The sequence below is a fragment of the Oncorhynchus mykiss genome, chromosome 4, assembly GCF_057628025.1.
Source record: "Oncorhynchus mykiss isolate SJ-2025 chromosome 4, ASM5762802v1, whole genome shotgun sequence".
NCBI classification, from domain to species: Eukaryota; Metazoa; Chordata; class Actinopteri; order Salmoniformes; family Salmonidae; genus Oncorhynchus; species Oncorhynchus mykiss.
Genome location: NC_143025.1, coordinates 21,169,125 through 21,195,702, shown reverse-complemented (window position 1 = coordinate 21,195,702; position 26,578 = coordinate 21,169,125). Strand labels below are relative to the sequence as shown.

General features: G+C 43.4%; 1 protein-coding gene across 4 annotated transcripts; it reads left to right on the top strand.

Annotated features, from left to right (window-relative positions):
• Nucleotides 1-734: 734 nt before the first annotated feature.
• Nucleotides 735-26,332, top strand: LOC110521491 (ER degradation-enhancing alpha-mannosidase-like protein 3). Of its 4 annotated transcripts, none has more exons than XM_036968674.2 (21): nt 735-1,103; nt 4,303-4,348; nt 13,529-13,629; nt 13,745-13,784; nt 14,412-14,524; nt 15,768-15,921; nt 16,182-16,316; nt 16,459-16,564; nt 16,758-16,855; nt 16,997-17,122; nt 17,255-17,338; nt 17,428-17,511; nt 18,909-19,033; nt 19,236-19,455; nt 19,566-19,711; nt 23,027-23,171; nt 23,341-23,532; nt 23,683-23,848; nt 24,293-24,478; nt 24,847-24,894; nt 25,284-26,332. In XM_036968674.2, the coding sequence occupies exons 2-21, from the start codon at nt 4,319-4,321 to the stop codon at nt 25,571-25,573; spliced, it is 2,589 nt and encodes an 862-aa protein (XP_036824569.2). In that variant the 5' UTR covers nt 735-1,103; nt 4,303-4,318; the 3' UTR covers nt 25,574-26,332. The 4 variants fall into 4 exon arrangements, with proteins under 4 accessions (XP_036824569.2, XP_090087588.1, XP_021454750.3 ...); XM_021599075.3 differs by lacking the exon at nt 735-1,103 and adding an exon at nt 1,490-4,201; XM_090231462.1 differs by lacking the exon at nt 24,847-24,894 and having other exon boundaries at nt 746-1,103.
• Nucleotides 26,333-26,578: the final 246 nt, after the last annotated feature.

The window sequence follows — 26,578 nt, the reverse complement described above, 5'->3', positions numbered from 1 at the left end:
TCGACAGGGCTGTGGTGGAGCAGGTTGAGAGCTTCAAGTTCCTTGGTGTCCACATCATCAACAAACTGTCATGGTCCAAACACACCAAGACAGTCGTGAAGAGGGCACAACAACACCTATTCCCCCTTAGGAGACTGAAAAGATTTGTCATAGGTCCTCAGAATTCTACAGCTGCACCATCGAGAGCATCCTGACTGGTTGCATCACCTCCTGGTATGGCAACTGCTCGGCCTCCGGCCACAAGGCACTACAGAGGGTAGTGCGTACGGCCCAGTACATCACTGGGGCCAAGTTTCCTGCCATCCAGGAACTCTCTATCAGGCGGTGTCAGAGGAAGTTTTGCTTCTTATTTTGGCATTAATACGTGTCACATATCAGTTTGCAAACAATGTTTTTTTTAAATGTCATTGAGTTAATAAAGCCACATACAAACATGTTATCTTTTTTGCTTTTTTGAGTAAGGCAGCTCCAAAATGCAGGTGTTTCAGCCTAGCTCAGTGTCTTCTGTGGTGGTGGGGCTAGCCAGCAGAAAATACAGTGTTGTGCCTGATTGGCTCAGTTTTCTGTCTCTTCAACCCCAATTCTAAGGTTAGAGCTCGAAAATTTTAGCCCCTTGGGTTCTGCCATAGAGTTATATTAGAAGTGCCCAACCAAGAAGGCTCAAGGTCATTGGCCACAGATAGAATGACATCAAATCACGTTATATCTACAATCGCTTTGATTGGACTGATCATGTCAATCTCTTACTTTCAAAGTCTTAGCTAGCAGTCATCATCAGTTGTCATCAAGTCAACAATCTACTAGCAAATCCTTTTTAATCCTTGTCATTATGAAGATAAATAATGAAGAGAAATTATAGATAAAACATATCGGTGCTCATCGGCCATTGTACTTAAAGATTACACAACAAGTTGGAAATCGCAAATTCGACAATGACTCTTTTGGAAGGAATCAGTGGCTAACTGCAAAGAAACCACTAACGTTAGCCTGCTGTTCAATGGGGTGGCTGTGTTCCCACCATAAATCCCGAGAATGCCAGACATTGATGACAAAGTTTGATGACACAATTTGCCAGCAAAGGACCACTACGCCACCTTCATAAGGTGAGTCCAAAAATGTATCGTATGCTGCTGCATAAATTATGTAATATGCAAAGGAGAAATGTATACTGTAGCCAATCAAATAATACTTAGTGTATATTGTGTAGTAAGCTGTTAGTAGCCCATGTGCCTCAACCTAATAATTTGGTATATTTTCACCAACACGGTATTGTAAACACTTTTTTTGTACAGCTTTGACAGTGTTACTGATAGTAGTTGTGGTGCTTGGCTTGCACATGCAAATTCAGCACACACAACATTCTAGAATATAATTGCGTTATTTGACGTGTCAAATTAAAAGCTCATTTAACGCGTCAAATAGTGTTATATGACGTGTATCTTTTTTGACGTGAAAAGACCCAAATGGCAATCAACGTGCTGAACAAATAATTATATTGACTACGTCCGTGGTCGCTTGCTCATTAATGTCTTCATCGAAATTACGGAATGCCTCTTTCCCCGTGCCATAGTTTGTACATCTCAATTGTCAGTAGAAACCACATTTGTTTAAGCAAGTCTGCCATATCAGCTATGTTTTAATGTGTAGTGGCTTTGCTGGCATGCATACCACTTTTTTGTTTTGTTTGCCCCACCAAGATTTGCATGCTAAAATCGCCACTGTTCAAAAGTACATTCATTTACAATGGAACGCTGGGTTTGCATTGCGTTGCAGTGTAGTCTGAATGGTACATATTTTGGATTTGTTTGCGCAATGTTGCGGTCAGTGTGATTGAGGCATTAAGTTGCTCCCAAGTGGCGCAGCGGTCTAAGGCACTGCATCACAGACACCCTGGTTCGAATCACAACTGGCCGTGATTGGGAGTCTGATAGGGCGGCAGCATCGTCTGTCATTGTAAATAAGAATTTGTTCTTCTATACCAAACGTAACATATTATACGAATCACCTTCTCGGACTCACGTTTACTATGTTACGTCTAGTCTATGAGACCAGTCTGGTTCGCTAGGCTAGATGGGAAATTTAGTGAATATCAAAAATGGTGGGAGATTCACTCGGATGTCTGCCAAATATTCAAGGAAATGTCAAATGTATATGCCATCTAATTTTATAAAGAATATTCTCCCCAAATGTACAACAAAACTAGTGTAACAAAACTATATTGGGCGGGCAGAGGGGTGGATACCAAAACCTAACCGGATGCGGATGTTGACATTTATCTTCTAAACAGCACTACTCGCTTTTCTTGGACGGTCAGCTGGTGGTCCATCATTAAAGCAATATTTTCGTGCTTAACAAGAAGAACAAAATACACTAACTCAACGGCCGAAAGCGACCCGGCGACTTTCCTACTTCACTTGTTTTCGGACTGTCGTTTACCGGCCAAGCTGGCCAGCTAGCTACTGTAGCTGGCTATGCGCCCCAACAACTGGCTAACGAAAGAAGAGAGCTGTCAAAGGAGTAGGATCTAACAACAGTCTTGCTTCATGAATATAATCCTAATTGTTCCAGGGAAAGACCGATAGCTAGCGCCAGCGCCATTAGCGCTGTTTGTCGATAGCAACGATAACGTTAGCCAGTTAACGTTACTGTTGTGATAATATATATGAATTAACTAAATATATAATGATTTAGCTAATTATTTGTTAGTCTAATCAGAAAGCGATCAAATTTACCTATTCAGCTTGCCAGTATTCCTGGCAGTAGGCTTTTATGGTGTCTGCTTACTCAAAAAGTCACGGATGTCAAGAAACGTTAATAAGGAAGGACAGGTTGTTTTGATTGGCTTGGGGAATAACGTTATTCTGTCAGTATTGAGTAATGTGATTGCCCGTTAGTTAGGAAACGTTAGACAGCAGTATTAGCAGTATGTGAATCATGTTTTGTGTTGATTGAAGCTTTGCCAACGTGTTACAAGCTGCTGTAGGTCCTGGTGCCGTGTGTGTCAGAGGGTGTGACCAGCAGGTGAACATGGTTCTAAGGAACTGGACACTCAGTTAAGGAAGGAGCATGTGTTAACGCTGCTGTAGGTCCCGGTAGAACTTTGCTGTCGTGGAAAAAGTACCCAATTGTCATACTTGAGTAAAGTAAGGATACGTTCATAGAAAATGACTCAGTAAAAGTTAGTCACCCAGCAAAATACTACTTGAGTAAAAGTCTAAATATTTGGTTTTAAATATACTTAAGAATCAAAAGTTTAAATATAAATCATTTCACATTCCTTATAATAAGCAAACCAGACTGCGCAATTTTATAGTTTTAATTTACGGATAGCCAGGGGCACACTAAAACACTCCGACATAATTTACAAACAGAATTTGTGTTTAGTGAGTCTGCCAGATCAGAGGCAGTAGGGATGGCCAGGGATGTTCTCTTGATAAGTTTGTGAATTAGACAATTTTCCTGTCCTTTTGGGTGTCAGTGACGATCTATCGAGTAAAAAGTACATTATTGTCTTTAGGAATGTAGTGAAGTAAAATTTGTAAAAAGTATTAATAGTAAAGTACAGATACCTCCCCAAAAAAACTTAAGTACTTTACACGACTGGAACGTTGTCTTCGATTATGAGACACATTCTATGACAGATCACTATCAATTTACATAATAGCTACAGCATTCCTGCAAATGGTCAAATATATAGATTGCTTGTTATGTTAGCCTGATTTAGGATTTTAGATACAGTTGTTTGTCCAACCCCTTGTCACACCTCAACCAAAACCTGGATTTGTACTGTATGACATTGGAGAGGACAAGTGAGTCATAGATGGTGTCTAAATTGGCATTAACAAGCTGATTAGTAACAGTATTGTAGGCCTTATAAACAGCACTCCCTCCATGTGGTATTGGGATGCATTCATTAACCGTTGGACCAGACAGTAACTGGGCCTGAAATGTCCCCTGGTTCTGAATATGTGCACATGAGATCTGAGTGTGTTTGTGTTTATCAGAGACTTTTGGTGTCTAGGCCTATATTAATGTGATGGTAGGTTACAGTTGTACTTGACTGAGAGAGCTAGGTTGTAGTTATGTGGACGGTGTTGTGGTTCCGCCCTGCAACAATGTCGACCCTATTGTTGCTGCTATTGCTGAGCAACTTATGCAGGCTGGGACAGTCTATGTCACGAGAGGAGAAGCTCAAGCTGAGGTGAGTGAGAAAGATGTCTGCTCCTGGGCTAGATGTGTGGCAAGTTCAGACTGATAAAATAGATTGAGCTAAACTGACTTATTTCTTTGTTTCCCCTCAAGGAACCAAGTGGTTGAGATGTTTGACCATGCTTATTCCAATTATATGGTAAGTCTCGTCACCACCTGTCCCCTTCACATAACTGAGAGAGTGGTTTAGCAGCAATCTAATAATGCAAAACATTTTAGATGTTCTGTTGAGATGTACTGGTATTCATTTTTATTTTTTTATTTCACCTTTATTTAACCAGGTAGGCTAGTTGAGAACGAGTTCTCATTTGCAACTGCGACCTGGCCAAGATAAAGCATAGCAGTTCGACATATACAACACAGTTACACATGGAATAAAGAAACATACGGTCAATAATACAGTAGAAAAAAAGAAAAGAAAAAGTCTACATACAGTGAGTGCAAATGAGGTAAGATAAGGGAGTTAAGGCAATAAATAGGCCATGGTGGTGAAGTAATTACAATATAGCAATTAAACACTGGAATGATAGCTGTGCAGAAGATGAAAGTGCAAGATACTGGGGTGCAAAGGAGCAAGATGAATAAATACAGTATGGAGATGAGGTAGTTGGATGGGCTGTTTACAGATTGGCTATGTACAGGTGCAGTGATCTGTGAGCTGCTCTGACAGCTGGTGCTTAAAGCTAGTGAGGGAGATATGAGTCTCCAGCTTCAGTGATTTTTGCAGTTAATTTCAGTCATTGGCAGCAGAGAACTGGAAGGAAAGGCGGCCAAAGAATTAATTGACTTTGGGGGTGACCAGTGAGATATACCTGCTGGAGCGCATGCTACGAGTGGGTGCTGCTATGGTGACCAGTGAGCTGAGGTAAGGCGGGGCTTTACCTAGCAGAGACTTGTAGATGACCTGGAGCCTGTGGGTTTGGTGACGAGAGTGAAGCGAGGGCCAGCCAACGAGAGCGTACAGGTCGTATTGGTGGGTAGGTTATGGGGCTTTTTGGTGACAAAACGGATGGCACTGTGATAGACTGCATCCAATTTGTTGAGTGGAGTGTTGGAGGCTATTTTGTAAATGACATCGCCAAAGTCGAGGATCGGTAGGATGGTCAGTTTTACGAGGGTATGTTTGGCAGCATGAGTGAAGGATGCTTTGTTGCGAAATAAGAAGCCGATTCTGCATTTAATTTTGTATTGGAGATGCTTAATGTGAGTCTGGAAGGAGAGTTTACAGTCTAACCAGACACCTAGGTATTTGTAGTTATCCACATATTCTAAGTCAGAGCCGTCCAGAGTAGCGATGCTGGACGGGCGGGCAGGTGCAGGCAGTGATTGATTGAAGAGCATGCATTTAGTTTTACTTGCATTTAAGAGCAGTTGGAGGCCACGGAAGGAGAGTTGTATGGCATTGAAGCTTGTCTGGAGGTTAGTTAACACAGTGTCTAACGAAGGGCCAGAAGTATACAGAATGGTGTCGTCTGCGTAGAGGTGGATCAGAGAATTACCAGCAGCAAGAGCGACGACATTGATACATACAGAGAAGAGAGTCGGCCTGAGAATTGAACCCTGTGGCACCCCCATAGAGACTGCCAGAGGTCCGGACTAGAGGTCGACCAATTAATCGGAATGGCCGATTTCAAGTTTTCATAACAATCTGTAATCGGTATTTTTGGACACTGATTGTGGCTGATTTTTGTGTTTTTAATTATTCTTATTATTTTTTTTTACAACTTTATTTAACTAGGCAATTCAGTTAAGGTCACATTCTTAGTTTCAATGACGGCCTAGGAACGGTTGGTTAACTGCCTTGTTCAGGGGCAGAACGACAGATTTTACCTTGTCAGCTCGGGGATTAGTTTTTGCAACCTTCCGGTTACTAGTCCAACGCTCTCACCACCTGTCTTACATTGCACTCCATGAGGAGCCTGTGTGGCAGGCTGACTGCTTGTTACGCGAGGACAGCAAGAATCCAAGGTAAGTTGCTAGTTAGCATTAAACTTATCTTATAAAAAACAATCTTAACATAATCACTAGTTAACTACACATGGTTGATATTACTAGTTTATCTAGTGTGTCCTGCGTTGCATATAATTGATGCGGTGCCTGTTAATTTCTCATCGAATCACAGTCTACTTCGCCAAACGGGTGATGATTTAACAAGTGCATTTGTGAAAAAAGCACTGTTGCACAAATGTGTACCTAACCATAAACATCAATGCCTTTCTTTAAAATCAATACACAAGTATATATTTTTAAACGTGTATATTTTGTTAATATTGCCTGCTAACATGAATTTCTTTAAGCTAGGAAAATTGTGTCATTTCTCTTGCGTTCCGTGCAAGCAGTCAGGGTATATGCAGCAGTTTGGGCCGCATGGCTCGTGGCGAACTGTGTGAAGTCCATTTATTCCTTACAAAGACTGTAGGGGTGTATTTGGAGGGCAAGTTGGTTAGGATGTAATCTATGAGGGTGCCCGTGTTTATAGATTTGGGGTTATACCTGGTAGGTTCATTGATCATTTGTGTGAGATTGTGGGCATCAAGCTTAGATTGTAGGTGTTAAGCATGTCCCAGTTTAGGTCACCTAGCAGCACAAGCTCTGAAGATAGATGGGGGGGCAATCAATTCACATATGGTGTCCAGGGCACAGCTGGGTTTGTTGTAATAGGCTAAATGCACTGCTCTGCTCCCATACTTTTTATTATTTTCAAATATAATAAACATCTAGGTCTCTTTAGATCTAATTTGAGGACAGTGGGTCTATTTTGGTAGCTAGACTAATGCCTGTTTGCTTCTTTCACCTCTGTGTCCTGTTATCGTGGACTTGTGTGGCTTTGAACTGGGTGACTGATATATTGACACTAGCTGTTCATCAAAACACTGACACTTGGCCTAGTGCTTTTTTGTTCCTAAATCGAATGATTAGGCCTGGCCTAGAAGTTCTTTTTTACCTCAGCCATTAATCAAACAAGCACACAGACCCAAGGTTCATGTCCTCATATCATAAATGTCCTCATTTGCCTTCTGGTTGGACTGTTTTATACAGGGTCAAGTGCTGTCACAGGCCCCAGGATGACTAACGCTGTAGCTTCTGTTGTGAAATTATTGTAATCAAAAGGAGAGAGACTTTTAGATTTCTTCACAAACAATTGCACTCAATTAATTAATGCAATAATGGAGCTTGTCAACGAAGTTGTTCTAGCTCTGGTAAAGGTCATGAATTTTTATATTATTGTAAGTTCAAGACCAGTTTGAGACCATAATGGGATTCCTGCAGTGACTGAAAAGCATTCTGGATCTCTTCAACAGCCTGTACCAGAGAAGGAGCATATTAATATACGACTGTAACATCTGCATATAGATATAGCTTTGCTGATTGCATCCCCTTCCCAAATCATTAATACAAATTGAGAACAACACAGGAGCTAAAATGGAACTCTGGAGCACACCTCTATGTTAATCTCAGGAAAGCTAGACTTGTAAGAACACATTGTGTTCTGTCAAAGATGGTCCCTAAACCAATTTACTGCCCCTTCACTGAGACCAATGTTTCTGAGTCTAGCTAGCAACAATTCATGGTCAACTGAATCTAAGGCCTTTGATAAATCTACAACAAATGTTGCTTTTTGTCAAGTACATTAATGAAGCCATTTTTTCAGTGAGAACTTGAAACTGCCTATGGAGGTTATAAGTTTCAAATTCTTTGGAAGATTATTCCAAAGAATGGCAGCTGATTATTTTATTTTTTTAAGTTTCTTTACCCATACCACCCATAAATCTTAAAGGAACAACGTCAGTTTCACTCCTAGTTGAATAGTTATGGTTATCCCTTACTAAGTTAAAGTAGTTACATAAGTATCTGGAGACCGTACTGTGGACAATCTTATGTTCAAGACACAATTCTATCAGAGTGACTCTCCTCCACTTTAAGCCGTCTAAGGCTTTAAAAGTGGTAATAGTCAAGATGCGTAAGTGCTGGAAGTTTAAGAATAATCCTGACTAATTTGTTCAGAGATATCTGCAATTCATTTTTTTTATATCTTGGGGACACTTTTGTACCAGGAAGAGTATGCAAAGTGGCACTGAACAATAGCCCCTGCCAATGTCCCCATTGCATTCTTATCCAGACATTTGGAGGTTCTAGCCAGGAACCTAATTTTATGGTTCACTTTGGCAATAACATTTTGTGCCATGCCCCTGTCAGATGGTTATCTAGCACACATCCAAGATACTTAGTATTTTGCTGCAACTACTGTGTCACCTACTACCACCTTAAAATCTGGGGATAATGAACATGACCCAAGACGAGCATCATGTTTCCACTATTTATAAGGAAATGCCTATAGATCAAAAGGATTAGGAGCAGAGTTCACCCTCTCCATTCACTAGGGCATGCTGAGAATAGTGTCAACATCTTTAGTTCACAACAGCCATCAAAACAATCCGTCCATAATGGGGGCAGTGGACAATGTATTTTTGTAAATAACAGCTGCTGCACGATTTCTAAGGAAGTCTCGAGCTATTGCTCGCCTGAGGTAGTGTGGTTTATAGCTTATGAGATACTCTATCTACCTAGATAGTTTTCATCTGTTTTTTCGTAGTTTACACACCACCACAGTCAGAGGCTGGCACTAAGAAAACATTGAATGAGCTGTATGTATTCCGCCATAAGCAAACAAGAGAACTCTCACCCAGAAGCGGTGCTTCTAGTAGCTGGGGACTTTAATGCAGGGAAACTTAAATCCGTTTTTACCAAATATCTATCAGCATGTTAAATGTGCAACCAGAGGGGGAAAAAACTCTGGACCACCTTTTCTCCACACACAGAGACGCATACAAAGCTCTCCCTCGCCCTCCATTTGGCAAATCTGACCATAATTCTATCCTGATTCCTGCTTACAAGCAAAAAAAGCAGGAAGCACCAGTGACTCTGTCAATAAAGAAGTGGTCAGATGAAGCTGATGCTAAGCTACAGGACTGTTTTGCTATCACAGACTAGAATATGTTCCGGGATTCCTCCGATGGCATTAAGGAGTACACCAGATCAGTCATTGGCTCCATCAATAACTGCATCGATGACGTTGTCCCCACAGTGACTGTACGTACATGCCATGGATTGCAGGCAACATCCGCTCTGAGCTAAAGTCTAGAGCTGCCACTTTCAAGGAGCGGGACTCAAATCCGGAAGCTTATAAGAAATCCCGCTATGCCCTCCAACGAACCATCAAACAGGCAAAGCGTCAATACAGGACTAAGATCGAATCATACTACACCGGCTTTGAAGCTCGTCGGATGTGGCAGGGCTTGCAAACCATTACAGATAACAAAGGGAAGCACAGCCGAGATCTGCCCAGTGACACGAGCCTACCAGACAAGCTAACAACTTCTATGCTCGCTTCGAGGCAAATAACACGGAACTATCATGAGAGCACCAACTGTTCCGGAAGACTGTGTATTCACGCTCTCCGCAGCCGATGTAAGTAAGACCTTTAAACAGGTCAACATTCACAAGGACACAGGGCCAGACGGGTGACCAAGACTTGTACTCTGAGCATGTGCTGACCAACTGGAAAGTGTCTTCACTGATATTTTCAACCTCTCCCTGTCAGAGTCTGTAATACTAACATGTTTTAAGCAGACCACCATAGTGCCTGTGCCCAAGAACACTAAGGTAACCTGCCTAAATGATGACCGACCCGTAGCAAGTCTGTTGTCATGAAGTGCTTTGAACGGCTGGTCATGGCTCACATCAACACCATTATCCCAGATACCCTAGTCCCACTCCAATTTGCATACCGCTCCAACAGATCCACAGATGATGCAATCTCTATTGCACTCCACACTGCCCTTTCCCAGCTGGACAAAAGGAACACCTATGTGACGATGCTATTCATTGACACGACAGCTCAGCGTTCAACACCGTAGTGCCCTCAAAGCTCATCAATAACCTAAGGACCCTGGGACTAAATATTTAGTCCCCAGGTGGTAAGGGTAGGTAACAACACATCCGCCACGCTGATCCTCAACACGGGCTCCTCAGGGGTGCGTGCTCAGCCCCCTCCTGTACTCCCTGTTCACTCGGGACTGCACGGCCAGGCGCGACTCCAACACCATCATTAAGTTTGCCACAACAGTGGTAGGCCTGATCACCAATGAGACAGCCTATAGGGAGGAGGTCAGAGACTGGGCCGTGTGGTGCCAGGGCAACAACCTCAATGCCGATACCGATTTATTGAAGGACCAAAAAAAGCCAATACCGATTTAATTTATTTATTCTTATTTTATATATATATATTTTATTTATTTATTTATTTGTATTAAAGGACAATTACAACAATACTGAATGAACAATGAACACTTATTTTAATTTAATATTATACATAAATAAAATAAATGTAGTCTCAGATAATGAAACGTGTTCAATTTGTTTTAAATAATGCAAAAATACAGTGTTTGAGAAGTAAAAGTGTGCCATGTAAAAAAGCTATTGTTTAAGTTCCTTGCTCAGAACATGAGAACATATGAAAGCTGGTGGCTCCTTTTAACTTAAAAAAACAAACGTTTTCTCCCCAATTTCGTGGTATCCAATTGTTAGTAGTTACTATCTTGTCTAATCGCTACAACAAAAGAGACGAAGGTCGAAAGCCATGCATCCTCCAAAACACAACCCAACCAAGCCGCACTGCTTCTTAACACAGCGCGCATCCAACCCGGAAGCCAGCCGCACCAACGTGTCGGAGGAAACACTGTGCACCTGGCAACCTTGGTTAGAGCGCACTGCGCCCGGCCCGCCACAGGAGGGCAAGGATATCACTGTTGGCGGTGTCAGTGTGCACAGCCTGCCACAGGAGTCACTAGTGCACGATGGAACAAGGATATCCCTGTTGGCCAAACCTTCCCCTAACCCTGACAACACTGGGCCAATTGTGTGCCGCTCCATGGGTCTCCCGGCTGCGACTCAAACCCAGAATCTCTAGTGGCACAGCGATGCAGTGCCTTAGACCACTGCGCCACTCGGGAGGCCTTTATTAACTCAATTTCAGTCATCGTATTATTCAAATGTCTATCTTATTTACACACTCACACAACACTCCTATCACATTCACAGAAAACAAAAGAAAACAGGGGAATGAGACAAACGAGAGAAACCGGTTAGTGCTGTTTTATTTATTTTTTAAACCTTGTCTATATGAACAGGGAAACCCATACTGTTATCAAAATATTTCCTAATTAGTGGTCCCAAAACCGGGTGTTGTATCCACACTGGGATATCGCCTATTGAGATTACTATGACATGGAAGATAATCTATATCTATATGTGCAAAACTACCTAGAGTACCCATGTCTCCTCTCTAACTTTGTAACAGGAGACAGTCTGTCAGCACAGAGCACACACTGAAAGTGTGGTGCCAACTGGATCTGTAAATCATTTTTATTACAGTGCTAAAAGGTGTAAGACTAAACCCCATTAATGCAATCAAATGAATGTGGGGTGGTGTAGCCCAGACAGAATGCAGAGTGTGTGCTTTATTTGCCAGGAACTTGATTTTGATTTTGGTGTGGTAGTTTTTTTGATAGTTGAACCTTATTTAGACCTACTGTATGTCAATAAGATGTTACGTTCTATATGACATATGTTTACAAACTACTAGAGGTTGACCGATTAATTGGCATGGCCCATTTAATTAGTGCCGATTTCAGGTTTTCATAACAGTTGGAAATCTTCATTTTTGGATGCCAATTATGGCCGATTACACTGCACTCCACGAGGAGACTGCTTGGCAGGCTGACCACATGTTACGTGAGTGCAGCAAGGAGCCAAGGTAAGTTGCTATCTAGCATTAAACTTATCTTATAAAAAAACAATCTTAACATAATCACTAGTTAACTACACATGGTTGATATTACTAGTTTAACTAGCTTGTCCTGCGTTGCAAATAATCAATGCGGTGCCTGTTAATTTATCATCAAATCATAACCTACTTCGCCAAATGGGTGATTTAACAAGCGCATTCGTGAAAAAAGCACCGTTGTTGCACCAATGTACCTAACCATAAACATTAATGCCTTTCTTAAAATCAATACACAAGTTTAAAAAAATTAAAGCTGCATATTTATTTGAAAGAAATTCATATTAGCGGGCAATATTAACTGGGGAAATTGTCACTCCTCTTGCGTTCTGTGCAACCAGAGTCGGGGTATATGCAGCAGTTTGGGCCGCCTGGCTCGTTGCGAACTGTGTGAAGACCATTTCTTACTGACAATGACCGTAATTAATTTTCCAGATATTTACATAATTATGACGTAACATTGAAGGTTGTGCAATGTAACAGCAGTAATTAGACAGGGTTGCCACCCGTTCAATAAAATACGGAACTATTCCATATTTCACTGAAAGAATAAATGTTTTGTTTTCGAAATGATAGTTTCCTGATTTAACCATATTAATGATCTAAGGCTCGTATTTCTGTGTTTTATTATATTATAATTAAGTTTATGATTTGATATAGCAGTCTGTCTGAGCGGTGGTAGGCAGCAGCAGTCTCGTAAGCATTCATCCAAACAGCACTTTCCTCCGTTTGCCAGCAGCTTTTCGCAATGCTTCAAGCACAGCGCTGTTAATGACTTCAAGCCTATCAACTCCTAAGATTAGGCTGGCAATACTATCGTGCCTATAAGAACATCCAATAGTCAAAGGTATATGAAATACAAATGGTATAGAGAGAAATAGTCATATAATAACTACAACCTAAAACTTTTTACCTGAGAATATTGAAGACTCATGTTAAAAGGACCCACCAGCTTTCATATGTTCTCATGTTCTGAATAAGGAACTTAAATGTTAGCTTTTTTAATTGGGCACATATTACACTTTTACTTCTCCAACAGTGTTTTTGCATTATTTAAACCAAATTGAACATGTTTCGTTATTTATTTGAGATTAAATCGATTTTTATTTATGTATTAAGTTAAAGTAGGTGTTCATTCAGTATTATTGTAATTATTATATATATTGTCTGATTAATCGGTATCGGCCCTCCAATTTTCGTTATCGGCGTTGAAAAATCATGAGCGGTCGACCTCTACACACTACCATGGATCTTTATTGGCTCCCGAGTGGCGCAGTGGTCTGAGACACTGCAATACCTGGTTCGAATCCAGGCTGCATCACATCCGGCTGTGATTGGGAGTCCCATAGGGCGGTGCACCATTCGCCCAGGGTTGGCCGGAGTAGGCAGTAAAATAAGAAATTGTTCTGAACTGACTTGCCTAGTTAAATAAAGGTTAAATATAAAAAAATATATATTATTGGTTGTGTTTTCCAGGACCATGCATACCCAGCAGATGAGCTGATGCCTCTGACGTGTCGGGGGAGGGTGCGTGGGCAGGAGCCCAGTCGGGGAGACGTGGACGACGCACTGGGGAAGTGAGTGCCTGGAGACAGTCCTGCTGGCATTGGAATACCCTAACTCTCTGTTGATATCTTCTAGCCATAAGGGACTATAATTGATGCTGATTGATTTGTCTTTGTGTGTTTTAAGGTTCTCTCTCACCCTCATCGACACCTTGGACACTCTAGTGGTAGGTTTCATATTTTTTTGTATTATTAATATTATTTTTTTCAATTTTACCCCTTTTTCTCCCCAATTTCGTGGTATCCAATTGTTGTAGCTACTATCTTGTCTCATTGCTACAACTCCCGTACGGGCTCGGGAGAGACGAAGGTTGAATGTCATGCGTCCTCCGATACACAAGCCATACTGCTTCCAGTCCACAGGAGTCGCTGGTGCGCGCATCCAACCATACTGCTTCTTAACACAGCGCGCATCCAACCCGGAAGCCAGCCGCACCAATGTGTCGGAGGCTACACCGTGCACCTGGCAACCTTGGCTAGCGTGCACTGCGCCCGGCCCGCCACAGGAGTCGCTGGTGCGCGATGAGACAAGGAGATCCCTACCGACCAATCCCTCCCTAACCCGGACGACGCTAGGCCAATTGTGCGTCGCCCCACGGACCTCCCGGTCGCGCCCGGTTACGATAGAGCCTGGGCGCGAACCCAGGGACAGTGCCCTTAACTACTGTGCCACCCGGGAGGCCTAGGTTTCATCTTTAGTTTGTTTTACCAACCTCCTTAGTTGGATTAGTTGGATTATCTAACCTCTGGGTAGACAATGATTTTCATATATTTAATTCTGTGTTTACTTACAGCTCTTAAATAAGACGACAGAGTTTGAAGAAGCGGTGAGGAGAGTGTTGAGAGATGTGCGACTGGACAATGACATCGTGGTGTCTGTCTTTGAGACCAACATCCGTGTGCTGGGGTAAGAAAAAAGAAAAATAAAGTCAATTATTGAGGGGATGGAAATGTTATTATTCTTTTTTTTAACCAGGCAAGTCAGTGAAGAAGAACATTCTTATTTACAATAGCCTGGCAAGAAGCTTCCTGTGGGGATGGGGGCTGGGATAAAAAAAAAAAAACGATTTAAGACAAAACAGACGATACAGACAGAAGACACTGGCAACAGCACAAATACAACAGCAAACAAACTGTGTATGTGTGATGTAACATTGCTGCAGGGACTTGCTTTCATTCAGCCACGAGCATTCATGAGGACAGGCACTGATGTTGGACGTTTAGGTCTGGCTCGCAGTCGGCGTTCCAATTCACCCCAGAGGTGTTCAATGGGGTTGCGGTCAGAGCTCTGTGCAGGCCAGTCAAGTTCTTCCACACCGATCTCGACAAACCATTTCTGTATGGACCTCGCTTTGTGCACAGGGGTAATGTCATGCTGAAACAGGAAAGGGCCTTCCCCAAACTGTTGCCACTAAAGTTGGAAGCACAGAATCATCTACAATGTAATTGTATGTTGTAGCGTTAAGATTTAACTTCACTGGAACTAAGGGGCCTAGACCGAACCATGAAAAACAGCCCCAGACCATTATTCCTCCTCCATCAATCTTTACAGTTCGCACTATGCAATCGGGCAGGTAGCGTGCTCCTGGCATCTGCCAAAACCAGATTTGTCCGTCAGACTGCCAGAGGGTAAAGGGTGATTCATCACTCCAGAGAACGCGTTTCCACTGCTCCAGAGTCCAATGACTGCAAGCTTTACACCACTCCAGCCGACGCTTGGTATAGCACATGGTGATCTTAGCCCTGTGTGTGGCTGCTCGGCCATGGAAGCCCATTTCGTGAAGCTCCTGATGAACAGTTCCTATGCTGACGTTGCTTCCAGAGGCAGTTTGGAACTCGGTAGTGAGTGTTGCAACCGAGGACAGGCGATTTCCACTTCAGAATAACAGCACTTACAGTTGACCAGGGCAGCTCTAGTAGGGCAGAAATTTGTTGGAAAGGTGACATCCTATGACAGTGCCACGTTGAAAGTCAGTGAGCTCTTCAGTAAGAACATTCTACTGCCAATGTTTGTCAATGGAGATTGCATGGCTGTGTGCTCTTTTATACACTTGTTAGCAATGAGTGTGGTTGAAATGGCCAAATCCATTAATTTAAAGGGTTGTCCACATACTATTGTGTGACCATTGTGACTTTCCTCATGTTTCCAGAGGGCTGCTAGGGGGCCACTCCATGGCGGTGATGCTGAAGGATACAGGGTATCACATGCAGTGGTACCAGGATGAGCTGCTCCACATGGCCAAAGACGTGGGTCTCAGACTCCTGCCTGCCTTCAACACCAGCAGTGGCCTGCCTTACCCCAGGGTGAGCCCTCAGACTATACATAAGACCACAGCTGTTGGGATATGTCCTGACCATATACACTCATGTGTACACACACACAGCCCTCTCCAATTATGACTGCATAATTGTATTATCTGCTTCAGTGCTCTGCATACAGCTGCTACAGTTTTCCGCAGCCTGGTTTTCTATGGCTGTATAGTTCACCTGAACAATGTCTTTGGACACAGCTGTGGATTTGAGTCTATGACCAATATATTGAGCCTTTTTATTCCACTCAACAGGTAAACTTGAAGCATGGCCTCAGGAGTCCTGAGAGTCGGACGGGCACAGAGACGGACACCTGTACAGCTTGTGCTGGCACAATTATCCTGGAGTTCGCTGCCTTGAGTCGCTTCACTGGGGACCCTGTGTTTGAGGTAAAAACAGACAATCATCTCTTACTTTAAACCTTGTTCAGATCAGGACTAATACTAGTAGACGGCACGACTAGACCTTCATTGTTGATTATCCTATATGCCAGTGTGTCTGAATGATATTGATTCATTGTATTCTACACAGGTCCATGCACGGAGAGCCCTCGACTTCCTGTGGGAGAAGAGGCAGAGGAATAGCAACCTGGTGGGAACAACCATCAACATCCACTCAGGAGAGTGGGTCCGCAGGGGTGAGAGAGGGAACCAGTCCCAGGCCACAACTGCTATCTACTGTATTGTAAAGGAGGATTTCCTTGGATTTATCCAGTGACGGACAATGTATTGGGTGTGATAGAAGTGAACAGGCAAGGCGGTTGGAGCTGATGTTCTGTACTTGTGTTTCTGCAGTATGAAATGGTACACTGTTGTGTTGTATTGTTCCAGACAGCGGAGTGGGAGCAGGGATTGACTCGTATTATGAGTACCTGCTCAAGGCCTATATTCTCCTGGGAGATGACCTGTTTCTGCAGCGCTTCAACATTGTGAGTGACCTCACACTGTAACCTTACTCTGGCTTGGATAATGGAATGCTTTTATGCCCTTATTGTTCAATCCACACAAAGTATGCTGTTAACGATTCTCATCCTTAGCTTGTCAAATGTTCTCATTATTTGTGTTTCCAGCACTATGCGTCTATAATGAAGTACATCAGCCAGCCTCCTCTCCTGCTGGACGTTCACATCCACAAGCCTCTGCTGCCTGCTCGCACCTGGATGGACTCCCTCCTGGCCTTCTTCCCTGGGCTGCAGGTGAGACACTCAGCCTGGCATCACTAACAGACCAGCTGCCTAAGCAGGGGTTTTAGTACATAGACCTGGTGCTGAGATTAGGGAGACCAATTAAGAATTTTACTCTCCTAACATTGTTAATGAATCCCCCAGGTGTTGAAGGGAGATATCCGGCCGGCCATTGAGACCCATGAGATGCTCTATCAAGTCACCAAGAAACACAACTTCCTCCCAGAGGTAAGCTCTCTTTTATGCTCCATCTCTACCTCTTTCTTTGTACTCACTCAGGCTGTAACCTTTAACACCCCTCTCTATGTCTTCCCCAGGCATTCACCACTGATTTCAGGGTACATTGGGCTCAGCATCCACTAAGACCTGAGTTTGCAGAGAGCACCTATTTCCTGTACAAGGTAAGGACTGTGGAGACATGCAGTCTAGAAGTTGACATAACGATACATCACTTTTTCCACATTTTGGTACGTTACAACCTTATTCTAAAATGGATTAAATGAAATGTTTTCCTCATCAATTTACACACAATACCCCATAATGACAATGCGAAAATTGGTTGGTTGAAATTGTTGATAATTTAAAAAAAAATTAAATTAAAAAACGGATACTTTATTTACATCTATTCAGACCCTTTGCTATGAGACTCGAAATGGTCCTGTTTCAATTGATCATCCTTGAGATGTTTCTACAACTTGATTGGAGTCCACCTGTGATAATTCAATTGATTGGATGTGATTTGGAAAGGCACCTAAAGACTCTCAGACCATGAGAAACAAGATTCTCTGGTCTGATGAAACCAAGCTTGAAATCATTGGCCTGAATGATAAGCGTCACGTCTGGAGGAAACCTGGCACCATCCCTACGGTGAAGCATGGTAGCCGTATCATGCTGTGGGGATGTTTTTCAGGGACTGGGAGACTAGTCAGGATCGAGGGGAAAGATGAACGGATCAAAGTACAGAGAGGTCCTTGATGAAAACCTGTTCCAGAGCACTCTGGCTTAGACTGGAGTGAAGGTTCACCTTCCAACAGGACAACGGCCCTAAGCACACAGCCAAGACAACGCAGGAGTGGCTTCGGGACAAGTCTCTGAATATCCTTGAGTGGCCCAGCCAGAGCCCGGACTTGAACCCGATCGAGCATCTCTGGAGAGACCTGAAAATAGCTGTGTAGTGACGCTCCCCATCCGACCTCACAGAGCTTGAGAGAATCTGCAGAGAAGAGTGGGAGAAACTCTCCAAATACAGGTGTACCAAGCTTGTAGTTTCTTACCCGGGGCTCCCGAGTGGCGCAATGCTCTAAGACACTGCATCTCAGTGCTAGAGGCGTCACTACAGACACCCTGGTTTGAATCCAGGCTGTATCACAACCAGCCGTGATTGGGAGTCCCATAGGGAGGCGCACAATTGGCCCAGCCGTAGGCCGTCATTGTAAACTGACTTGCCTAGTTAAATAAATAAAACGTTTTTAAAAATACCCAAGAAGACTCGAGGCTATAATCGCTGCCAAAGGGGCTTCAACAAACTACTGAGTAAAGGGTCTGAATACTTATGTAAATGTGGTATTGTCAGCTTTTAGAAACCTGTTTTTTTTTTACTTTGTCAACATAGGGTATTGTGTGTAGACTGATGAGGGGGGGTGGAACAATTTAATCCATTTTAGAATAACAAAAGGTGGAAAAAGTTGAGGGATCTGCATACTTTCCGAATGCACTGTACATTTGATCTTAGTGGCCTTCCTTATTGCCTGATTCAGTAGGACAGTGTCTAACCCTGGTCCCACTGTACCCCCTCTAGGCTACCAAAGACCCCTACTACCTGGAGGTAGGCCGCACGGTGCTGGACAACCTGAATCGATTTGCCCGGGTCCCCTGTGGCTTTGCTGCCATGAAGGACGTTCGCACCGGGAGCCACGAGGACCGGTGAGAGCCCAGACCCAGGGGAATACCCCGGGGACAGGGAGGGATTTAATGATGGGCGGTTAAGAGGTGGATGGTTTTAGTGGCTGATCAACAGTGTGCCAGCCATGTAGTTCAATCAAAATAGTTTATGTGGTGTCTGCTCTGTTGGCCTGCTGCCCCAAATATCACGAATCCTCTCTCTTCCTAACTCCTCCCCTCTCAGAATGGACTCCTTCTTCTTGGCAGAGATGTTCAAGTACCTGTTCCTGCTGTTTGCGGAAGAGGAAGATCTGACGTTTAATGTTGAGGATTATATCTTCACCACCGAGGCACACCTTCTGCCCCTGTCCCTGTCCACTGCTCCTCACGCCCCCTCTCCCGCCAACGCCACGGTACAGGCTCCATCTCTGCCTCATCTCTCCGCCTATGTCAAATCTCTTTGGGTGGGTGTAGTAAGATTACCTGCTGTGATCAGCTAGAATTCTAATGATAGTACATCTAATAATATTCAAATGATAGTTAGTCATGTTTGCTCTCTCCCACTCTGTCTTAGTCAGAGGAGGAGTTGGATGACTCTAACTTTGATTGGACCTGTCCCAACACACACCTCCTTTTCCCCGACCCCGCCTTTCCACGGAACCTCCGAGATCCAATCAGGAGTGCTGTGGACAAGAGTTGTCCCCGTCCTGCCATTCACCAGTAAGGGACATTTATACATACATCCCCTATGTATTTATTTGGACAGTGAAGCTAAAACTACAATTTAGCTCTATACTCCAGAATTTTGGAATTGAGATCAAATGTTTAATGAGACGACAGTACCGAATGTAATGTTTTATTAGTTTTTTTCTTCTTACATATCTGTTTTACCGTTTTATTAATGAATGCACTTTATGTACACTATATATGCGAAAGTATGTAGAAACCTCTTTCAAATGAGTGGATTTGGCTATTTCAGCCTGTTGACATGTATAAAATTGATCACTTAGCCATGCAATCTCCATAGACAAACATTGACAGTAGAATGACAAGAGCTCAGTGACTTTCAACCATCATAGGATGCTACCTTTCCAACAAGTCAGTTCATCAATTTTCTGCCCTGCTAGAGCTGCCCTGGTCAACTGTAAGTGCTGGTATTGTGAAGTGGAAACTTCTAGGAGCAACAACGGTTCAGCCGTGAAGTGCTAGGCCACACATGCTCTTTGAACGGGGAGCGCCGAGTGCTGAAGTACGTAGCCTCTGGAAGCAACGTCAACACAAGAACGGTTCATCTGGAGCTTCATGAAATGGGGTTCCATGGCCGAGCAGTCTAAAATCACAAGTCTAAAATCACCATGCACAATGCCATCTGGAGTGGTGTGAATCTTGCCGTCATTGGATTCTGGACCTGTGGAAAATATTCTCTTTGGGCTAGGCCCCTTAGTTCCAGTGAAGGGAAATCTTAATGCTATAGCATACAATGACATTCTAGACGATTCTGTGATTCCAACTTTGTGGCAACAGATTGGGGAAGGCCCTCTCCTATTTCAGCATGACAATGCCCTTGCGCACAAAGCAAGGTCCATACAGAAATTGGTGTGGAAGAACTTGACTGGCTGCACAGAGCACTGACCTCAACCCCATCGAACACCCTTGGGATGAATTGTAAACACTGAATGCAAGCCAGGCCTAATCGCCCAAAATCAGTGCCCGACCTTACTAATGCTCTTGTGGCTGAATGGAAGCAAGTCCCCGCAGCAATGTTCCAACATCTAGTGGAAAGCCTTCCCAGAAGAGTGGAGGCTGTTAGAGCAGCAAATGGGGGACCAACTCCATATTAATGCCCATGATTTTGGAATGAGATGTTTGACGAGCAGGTGTCCAAATACCTTTGGTCATGTAGTGTGTTTAGTCTCCCAATTTGAAGGTGTCATAAGAATTTGGACAAATTCACTTATAGTGTATTACATTTAGTAAAAAGTTTAGTATTTGGTCCCATATTCGTAGCATGCAGTGACTATATCAAGCGTGTGAGACTACAAACTTTGTTTTGGTTGTGTTTTCAGGTTATTTTGTGCCCAATAGAAATGAATGGTAGACAATGTGTTGTCATTTTGGAGTCACTAGCATTTTGGGGGGGATTTGATATTTATGCCTCTAACTTTCTCACTCATCATTATTCACGATTCATTCATGATTATCTGTAATCATGGTACTACCCACATGAATGTAGAAGTGTTCAGAAACACATTCTATTTTTAGAATAAATTCTGGAAATTACAGTGCCTTGCGAAAGTATTCGGCCCCCTTGAACTTTGCGACCTTTTGCCACATTTCAGGCTTCAAACATAAAGATATAAAACTGTATTTTTTTGTGAAGAATCAACAACAAGTGGGACACAATCATGAAGTGGAACGACATTATTGGATATTTCAAACTTTTTTAACAAATCAAAAACTGAAAAATTGGGCGTGCAAAATTATTCAGCCCCCTTAAGTTAATACTTTGTAGCGCCACCTTTTGCTGCGATTACAGCTGTAAGTCGCTTGGGGTATGTCTCTATCAGTTTTGCACATCGAGAGACTGACATTTTTTCCCATTCCTCCTTGCAAAACAGCTCGAGCTCAGTGAGGTTGGATGGAGAGCATTTGTGAACAGCAGTTTTCAGTTCTTTCCACAGATTCTCGATTGGATTCAGGTCTGGACTTTGACTTGGCCATTCTAACACCTGGATATGTTTATTTTTGAACCATTCCATTGTAGATTTTGCTTTATGTTTTGGATCATTGTTTTGTTGGAAGACAAATCTCCATCCCAGTCTCAGGTCTTTTGCAGACTCCATCAGGTTTTCTTCCAGAATGGTCCTGTATTTGGCTCCATCCATCTTCCCATCAATTTGAACCATCTTCCCTGTCCCTGCTGAAGAAAAGCAGGCCCAAACCATGATGCTGCCACCACCATGTTTGACAGTGGGGATGGTGTGTTCAGCTGTGTTGCTTTTACGCCAAACATAACGTTTTGCATTGTTGCCAAAAAGTTAAATTTTGGTTTCATCTGACCAGAGCACCTTCTTCCACATGTTTGGTGTGTCTCCCAGGTGGCTTGTGGCAAACTTTAAACGACACTTTTTATGTATATCTTTAAGAAATGGCTTTCTTCTTGCCACTCTTCCATAAAGGCCAGATTTGTGCAATATATGACTGATTGTTGTCCTATGGACAGAGTCTCCCACCTCAGCTGTAGATCTCTGCAGTTCATCCAGAGTGATCATGGGCCTCTTGGCTGCATCTCTGATCAGTCTTCTCCTTGTATGAACTGAAAGTTTAGAGGGACGGCCAGGTCTTGGTAGATTTGCAGTGGTCTGATACTCCTTCCATTTCAATATTATCGCTTGCACAGTGCTCCTTGGGATGTTTAAAGCTTGGGAAATCTTTTTGTATCCAAATCCGGCTTTAAACTTCTTCACAACAGTATCTCGGACCTGCCTGGTGTGTTCCTTGTTCTTCATGATGCTCTCTGCGCTTTTAACGGACCTCTGAGACTATCACATTGCAGGTGCATTTATACGGAGACTTGATTACACACAGGTGGATTGTATTTATCATCATTAGTCATTTAGGTCAACATTGGATCATTCAGAGATCCTCACTGAACTTCTGGAGAGAGTTTGCTGCACTGAAAGTAAAGGGGCTGAATAATTTTGCACGCCCAATTTTTCAGTTTTTGATTTGTTAAAAAAGTTTGAAATATCCAATAAATGTCGTTCCACTTCATGATTGTGTCCCACTTGTTGTTGATTCTTCACAAAAAAATACAGTTTTATATCTTTATGTTTGAAGCCTGAAACGTGGCAAAAGGTCGCAAAGTTCAAGGGGGCCGAATACTTTCGCAAGGCACTGTACATTTTAGCTTCACTGTCCAATTATATACATAGGGGAGTATATGTCTAATGTGAGGTTCATGTTAAACTGAATATTGTTCCTGTCACAACCATACTGAATGTGAACTTTGATGCCCTTCACCCTCTCATCCAGTGAGCCGGGGATGGGTCGCCCACCTCTGAGGGCTCAGGACTTCATGGCCAACAACCCTGATCACCTGGAGCTGCTGAGGAGGATGGGAGTCAGCCTTATACACCTTAAAGACGGCAGAGTGCAGCTGGTCCAACACGCTACACAGGTAAATGATTAATTCACAGGACAAGCCGGGAGAGTTTGAATGATATCATAAGACCATTGCCAACCCCCCATATGAGTTACTCAGTCTCTTCCCCTACTCTATCTACTGCCCTCTCCTTTCTTTCTCCATCTCCTTTCCTCTCTCTCCCCTTCCCTCGGTCTCTCTCTAGGCGGTCAGTGCTGTGGCAGCAGAGGACGGCATGCGCTTCATGCAGGAGATGATGGAGCTGTCCAGCCAGCAGCAGAAGGAGCAGCTCCCTCCGCGCGCTGTGCAGATAGTCTCCCACCCCTTCTTCGGCAGAGTGGTGCTGACTTCTGGCCCAGCGCAGTTTGGCACAGATCTTTCCAAGAGCATCATGGGGGTGAGTTTCTTCAGTGTGTCAATTTCCAATGGATGGACACCTTTGCTTGTTGGTTTTTCCTGTCTTGTCCCTAGGTGCCAGATGTTCTCTATTTTTGTCGTTCTGAGTGATGTTTTAACATGTCCACCCCCACCTTCTCTTCGTCTGTAGGTTCGTGGGTTTGTGACAGTGGCTGAACCATACAGTGGCTGTGCGGAACTGAGCAACGCTGCCTTTGTACAGGGCCGCATTGCTCTGCTGCAGCGGGGCCAATGTATGTTTGCTGAGAAGGCCAGACACATCATGAAGGCTGGGGCCATCGGAGGCATCGTCATCGGTGAGGAGGACCAACTGATCTCAATTTGAAGGAATCTTCTTCAAGAAGGCTGCACTAACTATAATCATTTTTCTAACCTTTATAAATTCATAACACTTTCATAATGTTTTATATAGCCTTTAATAAACTGATGCATTACTATTTATAAACTGGGTGGTTTGAGCCCTGAATGCTGATTAACTGACAGTCGTGGTATATCAGACCATATACCACGGGAATGACAAAACATTTATTTTTACTGCTCTAATTACACTGGTAACCAGTTTATAATAGCAATAAGGCACCTTGGAGGTTTGTGGTATATGGCCAATATACCATGGCTAAGGGTGTGCCTAAGAACAGCCCTTAGCCATGGTATATTGGCCATATACCACACGTTCTCGTGCCTCATTGCTAAATTATAGTATCATGTTTAACCTTGCTAATTACCCCCGTCCTCCACAGATGACAACGAGGGTAGCAGCAGTGACACTGCTCCCCTCTTCCAGATGGCCGGCGACGGCCGCAACACAGACGACGTCACTTTGCCCCTCCTCTTCCTCTTCTACAAGGAAGGCAATATCCTGTTGGAGGCTCTCAAGGAGTACAGGGAGGTGGAGGTGCTGCTGAGCGACAAGGCCAGAGACAGAGGTTAGATCCACTGGAGGGGGCAGTTGGACATTAGTGACTAAACAAAGACAGGACAGTGTCTTTCCATCTTCTGTATAGTTTTGTGGGATTTCAGCTGATTTTAGGGACTATATTTGATTCTGTAAAGATCTAAAAATGGCCAGTATTTCAGGGTTTAGTGGTGAACCAAAATAGTGGGCCTGTGGCCACTTTACAGTACTGGCCTTAGTGGCGGTAGGGGGTGGTAAGCACCCAGTTTGATGTGTGATACAGGAAACGGCTCCCTTCTTTCCATTTTCCTTCCTCCTCCTCTCCTTCCCCGTGGTGGACTGTAACAGTGTAACTTTCCTCTTCTATCTTTCTTTTCCCTTCACCCTTTGGTTTAACAGCCTCTATATTCAAAGGTGAACCTCTCCCTGGCATCCTGCTGGAAAGCAGTAAGTATCACCCTCATCTCTTTCCTCTCTCCTCCATTATTCTGTGTGTGGTAGAGCAGCTCAGTGCAGGTTAGTCTTGTGTGTATATAGCTGGCAATGTCAGAACCCCTCAGAAGAATATTACTGTTGGTCTGTTCTGCACATGACTCGTCAGTACCATTCTGTTTATTGTTCGCTGCCTCTTGTAAACTGCAACACTGCCCTGTTTCTGTCTGGGAATGACTGATGGGTGCTTGTGTTAAATGTACATGCATAGTGAGTAGGAAACGGTGTATGGCTGTGTATGTATTGTAGGATACTATATGGATGACTGTGCAGGACACAGTTCATATATTGTGGTGGAAAGTGGTCTGAAAATGGACTGAGCTCACCCCTCTGTCCTTCCTCAGGGAGGGATGTTCAGGAGGAGGAGGAAGACTGTTCAACAGACCAAACTTCACCTGTCCCTGCCGCAACTCTCGACCAGTCACACGTGAGGACTGTGGAGCAGGATGAATCAGCTCCCCACAATGAGGAAGTGACTCCTGAGGAAGATGTGGGACCTGCCATTAAGAGGAACCCTGAGCCAGAGGAGGAGCCTGAGGTTGACAAGGACTCTAGCAGAAAATCAGTGGAAGCCATGATGGCTGATTGGCGAGAGGACTTAGAAGCGTTTCAGCAGATGGAGGATGAGCTTTGACAACTTCCACCGTTCCCCCTCCTCCGGTCTGTCCCAGCCACCGTACAGGCCTGGGGTCAGTGGACTGTGCCTCATAAAGAATAAGGTTTTAGTGGGGCGATGTTTTGATAAGGAACGGTTGGTTACCAGGGTGGAATACAGTGACTTCTTCTACAGCCCAGATATCTACTGTCTGGCAGTATGAACCTCTGATTATTCACTATTTTCTGGTTTTGTCTTATTTTCACATATTGTCTTCCTCCAAATGCTTTTCCAGGTCACTGACATGTGGGAGCAGATTCCAAATGCTGGTTGAATTATAATCCACTGGTTGATTGGTTTATTTAACTGTAATGATTAACTGATAAGTTGTTGGAACATTGACTATTTTATTTTGTGGGCCTAATTTGTGGGGTCAATATTAAGCTACCTGACTGTGAGGGACTGCAGTCTATCAAAGGCTGATGCTGAGAATCACTTAGCACTGGCACTCTCCAGGAAGAGACGACGTTATATGTGACTGTAAATATGTATTTGTCAGTTATTTCCACGATGGTTTGAAATACAGTGCTGCTTTGCTCAGGTTCTGGTCGGTATGAGAGACACCAGGTACTGGCTACCCAAGAGGGCAGACAGTACCACCAGCTGACCAGCAGAGGGGATCCTTGTTTGAGACATCTTACTGGTCTGACTGGAGCTTGATGACATACTGGATGACCAAGGAAACAAAAAAGCCAACAACATAATGAACTTTAATTAAATTGATAAGGAAATTGAAAAGTGTGTTGTCATCTGTCTCAAAAACATAATGCGATAGGATTATTAGACTAGAGGTTTCTCTTGGTTTTAGACTATTAGGCTACATGGCTGGACATTAGTGGAACCATACAGTCCACTCTCTTTTTGTTGATATTCAGAGCAGTATTACCATAGTCTGGTAATAACCTGTCCTTCAGTTGTCTGGTAATAACCTAAAATAACCTGTCCTTCAGTTGTCTGGTAATAACCTAAAATAACCTCCTTCAG

Coding starts and splice junctions, on each gene's coding strand:
- LOC110521491 (XM_021599075.3), top strand. CDS start 4,083: ATGTGGACGGTGTTGTGGTTCCGCCCTGCAACAATGTCGACCCTATTG. Junction 16,565..16,757: donor AGGAGAGTGGGTCCGCAGGG/GTGAGAGAGGGA, acceptor GTATTGTTCCAG/ACAGCGGAGTGGGAGCAGGG. Junction 17,339..17,427: donor AACACAACTTCCTCCCAGAG/GTAAGCTCTCTT, acceptor TGTCTTCCCCAG/GCATTCACCACTGATTTCAG.